General features: G+C 37.3%; 2 protein-coding genes and 1 long non-coding RNA gene across 4 annotated transcripts; 1 reads left to right on the top strand and 2 right to left on the bottom strand.

Moving 5' to 3' along the window:
• The first annotated feature begins 5856 nt into the window (after nt 1–5856).
• On the top strand, nt 5857–7314 carry LOC131685605 (geranylgeranyl transferase type-2 subunit beta). The gene is made up of 4 exons (XM_058969461.1): nt 5857–6012; nt 6079–6183; nt 6247–6606; nt 6675–7314. Exons 1-4 carry the CDS (start codon nt 6010–6012, stop codon nt 7203–7205), a joined length of 999 nt encoding a protein of 332 aa, XP_058825444.1. The 5' UTR covers nt 5857–6009; the 3' UTR covers nt 7206–7314.
• Nucleotides 7229–8778, bottom strand: LOC131685606 (transmembrane protein 256-like). 2 transcript variants are annotated; one of them, XM_058969462.1, is made up of 4 exons: nt 8691–8778; nt 8462–8623; nt 7542–7841; nt 7229–7479 (listed from the first exon to the last, which is right to left on the bottom strand). In XM_058969462.1, the coding sequence occupies exons 2-4, from the start codon at nt 8540–8542 to the stop codon at nt 7336–7338; spliced, it is 525 nt and encodes a 174-aa protein (XP_058825445.1). In that variant the 5' UTR covers nt 8543–8623; nt 8691–8778; the 3' UTR covers nt 7229–7335. The 2 variants fall into 2 exon arrangements, with proteins under 2 accessions (XP_058825445.1, XP_058825446.1); XM_058969463.1 differs by having other exon boundaries at nt 8462–8582; nt 8691–8774.
• A 2494-nt stretch (nt 8779–11272) lies between these two features.
• Nucleotides 11273–13479, bottom strand: LOC131685607 (uncharacterized). Its single transcript, XR_009304849.1, has 3 exons — nt 12444–13479; nt 12237–12378; nt 11273–12156 (listed from the first exon to the last, which is right to left on the bottom strand). It is a non-coding gene; the product is annotated as an uncharacterized LOC131685607 (long non-coding RNA).
• Between the last annotated feature and the right edge of the window lie 210 nt (nt 13480–13689).

The raw sequence follows: 13689 nt of genomic DNA, 5'->3' as shown, positions 1-13689 counted from the left end.
CTGCGCAACTGTTTGCTATACGTGTTCGACAGCTGCATTCTAACTGCATTGTATCGATCACTGCGCCATCTACAAACGTTTGCCAAACGTGTTTCAAACGTCTGATTTATTCGGAATCTCAGTAGCGGGTATTTACACACAATTCAAATCGAACCTAAACGTCTGTTATCTGTGAGTATACTTTTTAATGGGGCTCAGCAAATGGGCGCATTGAAACCCAATGTAAATGAAAGGGCGTGTGCATCTTTTCTTCGAATTACATGAAAATATCGAAATATTCGAATGTTTATGTGCAGCAACTATCGAGTAGACATGATCATAGTAGATATTGCTTATCATTTATATAATAGAACCGCCGTTTAAAGAATAATTTTGTGAATAACAACCGTACGCCCGGTTCTGTCAAAAAATGTAAGTTTAGCCTTTATATTCCATATGAGAAGAAGGGCCTAAGTCGAAACCTCGAAGAAAATGCATGTTTCGCCGTTTTGTTTTCTTTAATTATAAATCGAACTAAAAACCGTTTTAACTAATTTTCACCTCAATCTTGTAGTATTTTTGTCGCATAATGTCATAATAGCGAAAACGCAGTTTGTTTACATTTGCGATTTAAGCCCTAATGAAAGATCTATGTCGAAATGTGTACAGTTACTGAGTTTATTATGCCACATACAAGCTAAGTATTGACTCTTTATCACCTGCAAATAATAGAAAAAAATAATAATTCTTTACATCTTAATTTAATCTTAAGTTGAAATGTCACATATAGTGCACCAAAGTTTTGCTAACAGTATGTAGATGTCAACCCTTTTTTTGAAAAGGGCGATACTAGCAGTGACAGCATTCTAAGAAAATCAACAGTGAATATTTCCAGACTTGGTTTTATTTCCTATTTAAAAACTATTGTGTTTTTTACATCTTAGATTGCATGATTCAAAGATCGAAACTCAAAACTTCATAAAGTATTTGAAATTATTAATTTAAAATTTGTTTTTGCTATTTAAATCGACAAAATGATAGTATCGCCCCTTTGGTGATTGTTTACTTTCTCGGTCCCACCTATTACCATTGAAGTATCGCCTTTTTTACAATAACTACCGTTTTACACCACCGATTTTGTCCGGGTTTTCTATAGCAATCATTGTTACTATTTACAGCTAGTATCAGCTTGATAACCCTAAAAAAAATACAAAAAAACAGATTCGCCTCTAAACTGGTAGCAAAAAAAAGTGTCGCCCTGATTGCTTGCATGGAGCGTGGAGGGCAAAACTTTAAATAAACAAACAAAAATACAGTTTTGCACGTTGTATTATTTGCTGTAGTTTAAGAAAGCAATATAGTAAAATCCAAATTTTTAGATTAGTTTGTTGCGTTTTGAAGCCCTCATTCGCATGTATTAAAAAAGCCCTATGTTTACATTTGTAAGTATCGCCCTTTTCACAAAAAAAGCGTTGATGTGATGTTTCGCCAAGTCGACTGTAGGTGTAGTCAGCATCTTTTTCCGATAATACCAAACCTCATAACTATCTACACTCTCGGTTGCAACACAGCACATGAAATATATCACATCTACAAGCCCGTTTGTAAAAACGTCATAGTAAAATAAGAGGGGCGATTCACTTGTGTATTTTTGATTCAGGCTGACATATTGAATGACGTATTGAAGTATTTGTCACGTATTGAAATCTAATGCATGTATTTATGCATTAATAAAATTTTTTTTTTATTAGGGTGGCTTTAAAATCTTCCAATTCTAGAAAATATCACGGGTTTTTAAATTTCTCCACACCATAAATACGGCGGGGGAACAATTCAACACAAATTGTGTCCGACGGGGAAATTGTATTATTATTAGGTTTAAAATTCAGTGCTATCTGATACTGACGGTGTTTTTTAGAAGCAGCTGAAAAATCCCGTGACCCATTTCCCGAACTTTAAACTTTTTTTCCGTCACGGAAAATCGAAAGTCCATCTTCCATTTAAAATACAGGGGGAATGAAACACAAGCGGGACAAGCGGATAGATGTGTTTTTTATTATTTATTTTTCGTTTCACATTCTGCTCACATACCCTCTCATTCTGGTTCACCCGAGGGGAGCGACAGAACTGGTTAGTTCTGAGAAAGAATAATAAAACTTAAAGAATTTAATTAAATTACGAATTCCTTTTTTAATCCTATCAAACGGATATCTAACCGTTCAAAACCGCTTAAACTGCACGTAAGAAACGTTAAGCGCATATAAGCTTTTTAAAAGAAATGCGCTGATTGAAATGTCAAAATCCGAAACATCCTACCTACCGAGCCTGTTAGGCCTCCCATGCCTTATTGTGCATGTAAAAAGTTTATACGAATCTATGAAGCACACCATATGTGATAGCTCCGTAATATCTTACTTTTTCAATGAATTTTAGCGTCAGTTAATGGAATTTCCATGATCAAGCTTTTATTACATGCATAACGCTTTGTAACTAAGAAATCGATAGCCGCCGGGCCTGGAAGACCAGCGTGCCTTTTTGAGGGTTAATCCGCATCTAACTGTCTCTATGCATCGAGAAGATGTAAAAGAGAAGGTATGCATCAGCAAGTGAGCATTGAGCAATCCTATGGTAAAGCCGATCGAAGCAATGGTGTAAAGCATGCCTCACAAACAGTATAGTTTTTCGGGAAACTCTTACGAATGTATCCTGCAATATGGTACACTAGATTACGTTCTGAGTTATCGAACACGCTATCATCAGAAATCTTCAGAATACTCTAACTCCACAAGATCTACCTGAAAAAAGGAAGACATTTTAGACCAAGACTATATTTGATACCACCTGGTTCACTTTTTCTTCCATCTGTTCATTATACTCTTTTTGATCTGAACTGATTTTAACCATTTTATATCGTCCAACTTATAAGATGATGAAGGAATTTCAGATATGAACTATGATAAAGAATGCAACTTCAAGTTATCTTTAAATTGAAGAGCAGTTGGACGTTATTCAAGCAGTGTTCTTGCAATAAATTTACACTAAAATTTCAAGTGCTAATTAATTTCATTTTCAAACAAGCAATGATTCAGTAAATTAGCATTAAATGTTAAATGCGTGGAACAAAATGATTTGTTAAATAACATAAAAAATAAAAATCAACTCATAGCCAACCCTAGTTACTGTAAAAGTCTTGTTTTGGTATTATAGTATAACATTGGACTTCGCTGCAAATGATTATTATTGTTCTGTCACAGTGACATGGTTTTGTTACTGTTCTATTCGAGTGTCAAGTTCATCCGAGAAAAATCTGCTTACAATAACCTGAGTCCTACGTTGACTCGAATTTTTTGAATAAATTTAAACACGTTATTAATTTATTAAATAGCATTCAATTAATCAGATGAAATGTTTGAAACGGTTTTCGTTGGGATATTCCGTTTGCCACGATAAAGTTGCTTAATTTTTCATTCAGTATGAATTTATTTTGTCATTTGATCAAAGTTACTCAAAATTACGGCAAATATTCCGGTTGCCAGAAAAAAATAAATAGTCTGTATTCTACGCAGTGTTGCGCATTTCTCTGTACGGGACTCTATATTGTATACAGACTCTAGTTCCGGCCGGATTTCTGTGTGGAGAGTTTTAAAATCCCGTGATGTTGCCCGCGGTTGGGTTTACACTTCAGGAAAACTCATTTTTGTGTAGACTCATTTCCCGTCACAGGATTTTAAATCCCGAGCTTCAATACACAGGGACCCAAATTTCGTTTTCCGAAATGTAAACTAGCCATAATTCTCGTGGTGTATAGGGTAACCAACCAATTTTGGACCCCTAGAAGAAGTAAAATTACGTGAACGTCAAAAAATATTTGCTTGCCTATATTTTTTAATGCAACACATGCACGAGTCTGCTCCAAAATACTGTTCTTGAAAGAAAACTGTCAATGGATGTTTTATACATTGACATAAACTCGAAAATGACATTTCTTCACAGCATGAATTTTTCACATTTCGGACCCTTCCACACTAATTTCGACAGTGTTCCAAGCATATTTTGGACACACTGAATGTGACTGAATATATTTTGGAAACAGTGAAATTTTTTCTACTAAACTGACCTACTGACTCGTTCTCTTTGCAGTATGTTTAATGCATGAAAGAAGAACATAAGCAAATCAGTGACTGCCAATCAAAAATGGTACATTAATCTTTATATGGAAGGCTTACTGCATGAAGTATTTTTTTAGTTCTATCATTTTGAGAAATAGAAAAACTTTCGGTACAATTAAGTTACTGCAGACTTAACAAAGCAGCATTAAATGTTATGCAATAGAGTTAACAATAATATATTTCGTGTAACAATTCATCTGTAGCAGTATTATGGAGTAACATCTTCAAGATAAATCAAGCTTCAAAGTTCGTCAGGAATCTTCTTGTACCAAATATTAATTTTTAATTCTTTTCTTTAGAAGGTGGTTTCTTGTTATTCTTTCTAAGCTCAGTTTTTCTTTGTTTCTCTTCCTTTATTTTCCTTTTTTCTTCAGTTTTCGCCTTGTGGTATTCAACTGTTCGGCGCAATATCAAACGTCGCTTGAATCGTGATGTTCCTGTTCGTGTGAGTGTTTCAGGCGATTCTAGGAATTCAGCAAGCACACTCTTATTACCATTATTGTGTCTGCAGACAAAAATCAGAAGCGACTTGTCGCTCGTCAGCATACGTTACCCCAGCGAAGTTCATAGTTTATTGATGTAGTATAGACTTTGTTAAATGTGTTGATTATAAACAAATAATTCAAAATAAATCTTTTTGTGATTCTTAAGGAAAAAAATTCAAATTAGAGCCATACAATCGCATTTAAAAGTTCTATATTATGATATTCATTTGTCATGATCTCACATGATTAAAATAAATAAGAAAGTGATTGCTTTTTAGTAGCATGTCGACTATAACCATGACAACACAAAATATAAGATTAACTATAGGTTTATTTGCGAAAATTTCTTTGTTTATTTTATTCATGAAATGACAATTCCACTGACGTCGCTAGAAATCTTCGCGTCGCTGGACTGTCCAGCGCATTGCAGAATAGTGCTGCAGCGACAATATTTAGCTGTGATATGTCTCCTAGATTTGTCAACATATAGCTCGTCGAATTCAATAAATTCGAAATACAAATGTTCTTTAACATGGATTTCAGAAGTCTCCTCTTTGGTCATATTATGGTCTTCAACGAAATGTTCCTCAATCGTTTGATTTTCGACATCCATTGGTTTGAACATTTTTAAATAATTTGACCAAAAAGAGCAGGCGACCTACCGCTACGAAAATTTTCACTTTTTGATTATTCTAAATCGATAAACAAATAACTATCAAGAAAGAAAATCGAGGGGTGTCCAAAATAAGTTGATATCAATTTTTTAAGACATGTTGTGGACACCATTTATTTAAGATTTTTTAGATAAAACATTACGAAGAAACCTTTTCAAATACGTAACATGCATAATACCAAATCAGACAAACTAATTAAATCGATAAAAAATATTATAATTGTACATTTAAATCTAATTTGAAAATGTATCATTTCCACCGGTTCCTCTTGGCTATCGTTGAAACATGAAACGTTTTCGATGATATTTTTGAAAACTGTGGATTCTGTTTAATTTTTAGAGATGAACTAATGATATTGAAACTTAATAGACAACCCAAGGAATGTAATTGCTGCATCAAACCAAACAAATTCAGAGAAACTTGGCAGTGTAGGAGGCAAATACATTAACAGGGTCCAAAATATGTAGGGTTACCCTATAGTATAGCCTGTGTGATTTTAGGAAATTCATTCTGGCCACCCTGAACGTCACATGTCACATGTAATAACAAATTTTCTCACCCTGTACTTAATGAATTTGTCATCTACATTTGTTTTTGATGGTCATTTCAATTAGATTTCAATTTTAAACGCAACAGCACCTAGGTGATATTGACATAAAACTTTGTGATTCAAATCTCATACCAGGAATCGTTACCACAAAGATGGTAAGTACATTTCAATTGAAAATTACGGATTTTGTTGTGATAGAGTGAAAAACTATTCCCGCACAGGCTCTCGTTTCCAACGATGTGTCGATCAACAACGAGCCCAAGGAACTGCTATTCGATAAACACGTAGAATATATCGCTAATCACGGGAACGACAAAAATGACTACGTAAGTTATAGTAATATTACCGTATTATCCATGACTAGCATAAATTTTTTCACTGCATTACAGGAATACTGCATGACGGAGTTTCTTCGGATGTCAGGAATCTACTGGGGTGTAACCGGGCTAGATTTAATGTACAAACTCGACCGACTCGATAAGCAAGAGATCATCGAATTCGTGAAAAATTGCCAATGTCCGGTAAGCGGAGGAATATCGGCATGTGAGGGTCATGATCCTCACATTTTGTACACACTGAGTGCAGTGCAAATTTTGTGCATTTACGACGGTTTGGATGAGATTGATACGGAAGCCGTAGCTCGGTATGTCAGTTCATTGCAACAACTCAACGGCAGCTTCTTTGGCGATAAATGGGGCGAAGAGGATACGAGGTTTTCCTTTTGTGCAGTTGCAATTCTCAGTTTGATCGTAAGTGACTTTCAACATTTTATCAACGAGAACGGATTTTTTTTTGAATTACGTGATTTGGCTTTTAGAACAAAATGAACGTGATTGACCTGGAGAAGGCGGTCAACTATGTCATGTCGTGCTGTAATTCCGATGGTGGCTTCGGATCGAAGCCCAATGCCGAGAGCCATGCCGGTCTTATTTACTGCTGTGTGGGATTCCTATCGATAACTGATCATCTGCATAAGTTGGACTGCGAGAAGCTTGCTTGGTGGCTGTGCGAGCGACAGTTACCTAGCGGTGGGCTCAATGGGAGACCCGAAAAATTGCCGGACGTCTGCTATTCTTGGTGGGTGCTGGCGTCGTTGACCATAATGGGTCGATTGCACTGGATTAGTTCGGAAAAATTGCAACAATTTATACTCTCCTGTCAAGATTCAGAAACTGGTGGATTCTCCGATCGCACCGGTAATATGCCGGATATTTTCCATACACTGTTTGGTCTGGGAGCACTTTCACTGCTTGGCGACGAAAGGTTACGAAAAGTCAATCCTACTTTCTGCATGCCACAATACGTTATCGATCGGTGCAAACTGAATCCGAAAGTAATTGTTCTCTAATATTCCAAAAAAATGAGAGAAGCTTTTAACGCAGACACATTAATTTGACATTTTTATAACGTAGTACACTACCCCCATGTATTGGAATATAAGCAGCGTCTAAGCTTTAGCCAATCAGTTATTCGTCTGCTTAGAGCATAAAAGAAAGCCAGCCGAAAATTAGCAGAAATCCTCCAACCGGTGTGAGCTTGGCTACACGACGATCGTTGGTGAACGAAATATAATAGCAAGTGCCGCAAAACAAAGCCATTCCCGCGGAAAATAGAATGGCAGTCTGGAAAAATAAACGCTTACTTCAGAAATTATTTCTTCGTGTGCTTATTAACTATCACTTACCAAAACCGGTTTTCTCGCCAACGGAGCGGCAAGAAGTGCCAGTGAATGGATGATATGATAACGGTTGGTCATTTCAAAGATAGCTTTGGGATCGCGTTCCTTCTCGACGAAACTATTGAACTTATGGTGAGCCCCATAAGCTCCGAGCATAACGGCTACTGCACCGCTTAGCCCGGCAAGTTTCAGTATATGTCGATGTGGTCCCAGTATCTTCCAAAGTGGTGGCAGTGGTTCCGAAACCACCACCACCTTGGCACTATGGGTCGCCGCTTGCTGAGCGATGGCAGCTGTTTTGGATTTCTATTGTAGATATTTGAGAAAAGGTTGACGAAACAAGATTAAAAAAAAGTTTATCTTTATCCGCATAACACGGTGCTTTTAAAATATGATTAAGAAATGTCCATTTCGATCAGCAATTTATCAGTCTTCTCTTTCAGTTATATGATATGAAATTTATTATCTGATTCATATAACTGCATGTTTTAATTCTAGTCAGGTAGGCAGCGACGAACTGCATTTTGGTACATCTCGGACCCCGTACAGACTTTGGGAACAGCCAGTTGGCACAATCATTTCCAGGTAGGGAACGAGTTTCTGGACGGCGAACGAGAATCAAGACATAACTGATAATAGTTTATGGCAGTGATTCTCAACCTAGGGTCCGCGGACCTCTAGGAGGTTGTGAAGTCGTTCCTCGGGGTCTGCGAAGAAAAATATATTTTTTCGAGAGCATATTGAAATTTCCTTGTTTCCTAACAAACTGGAAATAACATATTGATAGCATACAAAATCGTTTATCCGTGGGGGTCCGCAGCAACCCAGGCTGATTTCTAAGGGGTCCGAAAAAGGTTGAGAACCGCTGGTTTATGGAACATTTCACAATAATTAGGGAGAAATTACAATAATTAGGGAGAACTTACATTTGATGATAGAAATGACCAAACATTGGTGGCAACTGGATTGTTGAACAGGACGTAATTCATCGCGTCGTTGACTCCCATTTCTCCAAGTGCAGTGAGAAGACGTCAGCTAAACTAAAACCTACGAGAAACCCACAAAGCGGTGATATTCTGGTTTTGCAACTATAAATTGTGAAACTAGGTGATTCTTGTTCTTCAAATAGCAATATTATTAAATATAAATACGCACTCGCCAAAAATGTCGCTGAACGAATCTTCAAGCTTATCAAACAGTAAAGCAGAGATGCCAGGTACTTTTTTTCAAATGTCTGCAATAATAATTTTAAAAGAACAAAAAATGTCAGAAAAGCTAGTGTAACCAAAACCCTTTATATGCAAAAATCTGTAAATATCTGCAACCACACTAAAAAATCTGCAAATATCTGCAACCAAACTAAAAAATCTGCAAATATCTGCGTCATCGAAAAATTTGCAGCTTAAATTAAAAGTCTGCAAATTTGCAGACTTGTCTGCAAATCTGGCATCTCTGCAGTAAAGGATCAATCAAAATTAGGTTTTACACCAACCGACATAACTCCACAAAATGAGCCGGATGAACTTTGTTTGACCAAATACAAATCTTGAGCGTTTTTTCAAAACGTCATATCTGCAATGAGTTACTCTCTGTTTATACTTTCTCTTTCGATTTTTACGGCGTCACTATAACACTTTTCACTTATTTTACAGTACAGATCGAAAGACGGTGGTTTTAGCTAGCATATTATGCAAAGAGCTGAGGGATAAATGTTAAAGTGATCGAATTATTAACAGAAGAGAAAGTAAACAAAGATAGTAACTAATTGCAGATATGACGTTTTGAAAAAACGCTCAAGAAATATGTTAATACGGAATGCTCTGATGAATTTTCGAGGACACGTTTTATAACCCAGGTACACCAATAAAGGTACACTGTCAGAATGACAGTGTACTTTGATGAAATAGTGCTAAAACTAGCAACACAGGTATTGCTATTAGGTTTTACACCAACCGACATAACCCTACAAAACGAGCCGGATGAACTTCGTTTGACAATTATCAGTGGTTTGTTTACATGAAAGTTACGTGAGTTCGAATGTAACAGATGAGCGCCCGTTGCACTCGCACTCACGCAAATGACAAAGTAAACAAACCACCGAGAATTGTCAAACATGAACTTCATTCATCATAAGTTCATTCGTGTCGTCATCTTGTAGAACTCAATGTTGTTCTTGTTGAAAATTTATGACATTTCACTTCGATTGTGTATTTAATTAAATTTTCGTCTATTTCGTCCATTCTCATCAATAGATACCAGATTTTTAATTGACGGCACTACAGTTTACTACGGCGTTATGGCCGTGATTCTTTGGTAAGATATGCGCATGTTTTTCCGACAATCGTGTTCAAGTAGACATGCCGGATCATAACAAAAAGTAACTGCGGAAAATTCGAATCGCCACGATGGGTTACAGCCCTCATCGGGGCATAATAATACTTCTATGCTGATAGCAGAAATCGATTGTTTCCCGGTAGTATATTGTCAGTGTCGGCCGTTGGCAATTTTGGTAAGAAATCCGGAGTTTTTCAAGTTTTCTCTGCGAACCAAATTAAAAAATCGCCTAGAATCATTAAGAAATATTCGTTTAGTTCGATATATTCCCAGAACGGTGGAAAAAAGTTAACGGAGCATTCCGGATGGACCCGCGGGAATTCTTAAGAATGTGCCGATCAATCGGGTATTTTAAACATTTATTCGTTCCAATAAGATAACTTAAATTTGAATTCTTTTATATGAACGAAAAATCATTACTACACGTACAATGTAATATGAAAGAGATTTCAGATGATGCCGTTTCTAATGATGAAGGGCTTGGAAACCTCAACGTAGACGCAGAAGGGATTACGACAAATGGCAATTGTTCCGAATCGCGGCTTTTTCGGAAAAAGGGTTTATTTTTTTTTTGTAAATGGTTCTAAATGGCCTATTTTACAACAAGCAATAACAAAAGTTCGGGGGAAAGCTTTAAAGTAGTTTTTAACTGGAAAAATAAGTTTTCCCCCTTACTTTTATAACAGTGGCATTGCGCATGAGAAAGTGACACCAAGGGCGAAGATAGTGTGATGCGGCTTGCCGGCATAATAAAGTCCAAGGATTCGAAGCGGCGCAAAGCCGCTGAGAATCCGCCACTGTATGTAAGGTAAGTGGGAACAACTTATTTTTCCAGTTTAAACTACTTTAAAGCTTTCCCCCCGATTTTTTTCATTGCGTGTTATAAAATAGGCCATTTAGAACCTTTTTTCAAAAGAAATTAACCCTCTTTTCGAAAAAGCCGTGATTCGGAACAATTACCCGACAAATGGAAACAAACAGTGCGCAAAAGTCGGTACCTGTTTGTGTCGTCTCTGCCAATTTACCAAATCGAAATCAGCAGCTATCGCCACTGTGTGGACAGAAAAAACTATCTATGAAACCTCCAAGAATGACAGTCGATACCATGACCGTCGTCTCTCGTGCGATAAAAAATGAAGTCCGATGCCATGCTGTTGCAAAGGGAGCGTTCAGGGTACCCTCAAATTGAGGTAAAAAACATTTCGTTGACTTGTGCATATCTCGGCTTTTAACGCTGGTGATTGTATACAAGTATCAAGGCATTGAGAGTAAAGTGATCGCTTACGATTTTCCGGACGGTTTTGAGGCACATAAATTTGTACACTACTGTCCAGAGCAGCACGATATGCTATGCCATTATAAAAATCTAACGAATAACCAACAAAACAATAAAACAACCCCACTCTTTGAAACACTATTTAATTTTATCACTTCATCCATATCCACACAGACCTGTACGCATAATTGAAGTTTATGTTGGATTCATCGGGTCAGGCAAGACACAACCAATCTTTTCCGAAGTCTTGATGGTGTTCGTTGAAAATCTTCACGCTTCACGTATCTTTTGGTGGGGGTAGTGATATCTGATTTTTGCGAATAATCGATTATCTGTTAATCGAGTAATTTTCAAGAGCTTGATTAATCAATCAGCGTTGACCCATGTATGACCCCAGCATTCTGGTACGGGTTGAAACATTCAAAGAATTGTACCTTGGGTAGCCTGCAGTGGAGAGTAGTTATTTTCAGCCATGAACTACATGTTCGGTGAGGTGACATCGTGTGTTTAATTGATTGAAATGCTCCACAATAAACACTGTAAGACTGTACTCCTGATGCCTGTTACAGTAAGATATTTGCTGAAAGTTAGTGAAATGGAGTGTTATAGTCCGCCCTGGTTTGTGGGATCACGGTGCGAAGAAGCCATCAACGAGTGTCTTTCGAATTCATGCTCATATCCAGGAACGCTGGACTACGTTTAACTTGTGAATGACTATCACTCCAACTGTAAACCGGATTACATGGGGCGACATTGTAAGATTAAGGTTGATTTCTGCGCTAACTCACCCTGCCTGAACGGTCTGTGTTCGACTAGACAAATGGGACATGAATGTGTTTGCGTCAATGGATATTGTGGTAAAAATTGAGAATTTTCTGGGCACCAGAGTTGAGATCATGATGATAGCTCTTTGGTACGTGCACCAAAGCTACCAGATTACGCCGAGTTCTGTCATTGATGTAAACGCCGGCCGCTGACAAGCGATACTTTTTGATTTCCGAAACGGCATATCTGAAATGTAAAAGATTTCAAATTGTTGCTACTACGGAATATGCTCTGACTCAGTTTGCAGCTTTCGTGAGCATCAGAACCTTTAGAACAGCTGGAAGCAGTTTTCAACGATCCAATTTTCAAATTCTCCTTCACATCCAACATCATTCGGAAGCCTAGTGGGAGCCATTATTTCTGCTGACCTTGATTAGACGCATTCGAGTTGAACGACGGTGGGGATTTCTGTAATAACAGCGTAAAATATTATAGGACCTGTGAGAACAACATTCCAGTTCAAGTAATCTCACCTCGCATGGAAAAAGCGACCATCTACCCGTAACGACACATAATCCCATTACCTACGTTTGCACCAGTGCCCATCGCTAGACACTTGCAGAGATGCCAGGTACTTTTTTCAAATGTCTGCAACAATAATTTTAAATGTCTGGGAAGAACAAAAATGTCAGGAAAGCTAGTGTAACCAAAAGCCTTTATATTCAAAAATCTGCAAATATCTGCAACAAAACTAAAAAATCTGCAAATATCTGCAACCAAACTAGAAAATCTGCAAATATCTGCGTCATCGAAAAAATCTGCAGCTTAAATTAAAAGTCTGCGAATTTGCAGACTTGTCTGCAAATCTGGCATCTCTGGACACTTGGACAGTTAACCGACATAATTTCCGACAGATGGCTGACGACTCTTTTGATTAGTGTGGGTAAAATTGTTGCACTTTTCACACCAGGCCGATGTAGTTTTTTCACCGGACATATAATTTTTCAAAATTGACGCAAATGTTCCGTCGACATGTCTGTTGTTGGTGTTGGTAGGATACAGGATATTGCACACCAGAAGGATATTATTTTTGACACTTTCGGTGTTGCACTTGAGGCAACGTTACCACTACTGGCCACTAAGAATTGAAACTTTTTATTGTTAGCATCATACTGCTCAACTTCGCTGTCCAAGCATAACTGATGATCTTCCAGGTGTTGCATATGTGCATCTCCGCCCCCGGAACGAGCGTTCGTGGTGAAACGGATAGTTAAATTCTTCGCATACCACTAACCGTATCGATTCCAGTTTTGAATTAGACCGATCAGATCGATGTTAGCATTTTTGCTTCGATCCGAAGAAAGTATTAACCAAAGGGCAGCTGCTTCCGGAACCATCGTAGAAAATTGATGGCTTGGTAAGATTGACCATGGCACGAATAATTTTCAATTTCAATATACGAAACGATCCACAAATTTTCACAGAAGTATAAACAAATGTCAATAAAAAAATAAACTTAAGAACGGCATGCTCTGATCGGATTTATCGAAATGTGTTGCCGTTTCTTATTACTTTTCAGTGTTTGTTAGTTGTCAAGCAAAATCCATGCATAGGGTTCATTAAATCTAGTTTTCGGCGAGTCAAAAAATGATTACCCTTTTGTATGGGACCTTGGCGTATTTAATTTGTATTTGGCTCAAGAAATATGTTGTATTTATATATTTGTATTTGGTTTGACAATAATTATATATAATATATCAAGAGTGCTGATTCAAATGG

This window comes from Topomyia yanbarensis, chromosome 2, assembly GCF_030247195.1.
Source record: "Topomyia yanbarensis strain Yona2022 chromosome 2, ASM3024719v1, whole genome shotgun sequence".
NCBI lineage: Eukaryota > Metazoa > Arthropoda > Insecta > Diptera > Culicidae > Topomyia > Topomyia yanbarensis.
Note: the sequence above shows the minus strand (reverse complement) of the source record. Positions and strands in the feature narration are given on the sequence as shown.

Excerpts from the sequence above, each read along its gene's own strand:
- LOC131685605 (XM_058969461.1), top strand. Across the intron at positions 6,184-6,246 it reads GGAACGACAAAAATGACTAC|GAATACTGCATGACGGAGTT; the intron begins GTAAGTTATAGT and ends ACTGCATTACAG. Across the intron at positions 6,607-6,674 it reads TTGCAATTCTCAGTTTGATC|AACAAAATGAACGTGATTGA; the intron begins GTAAGTGACTTT and ends TTTGGCTTTTAG.
- LOC131685606 (XM_058969462.1), bottom strand. The coding sequence starts at position 8,542 with ATGGGAGTCAACGACGCGATGAATTACGTCCTGTTCAACAATCCAGTT. Across the intron at positions 7,842-8,461 it reads GGTCATTTCTATCATCAAAT|AAATCCAAAACAGCTGCCAT; the intron begins GTAAGTTCTCCC and ends TATCTACAATAG. Across the intron at positions 7,480-7,541 it reads TGGCGAGAAAACCGGTTTTG|ACTGCCATTCTATTTTCCGC; the intron begins GTAAGTGATAGT and ends TTATTTTTCCAG.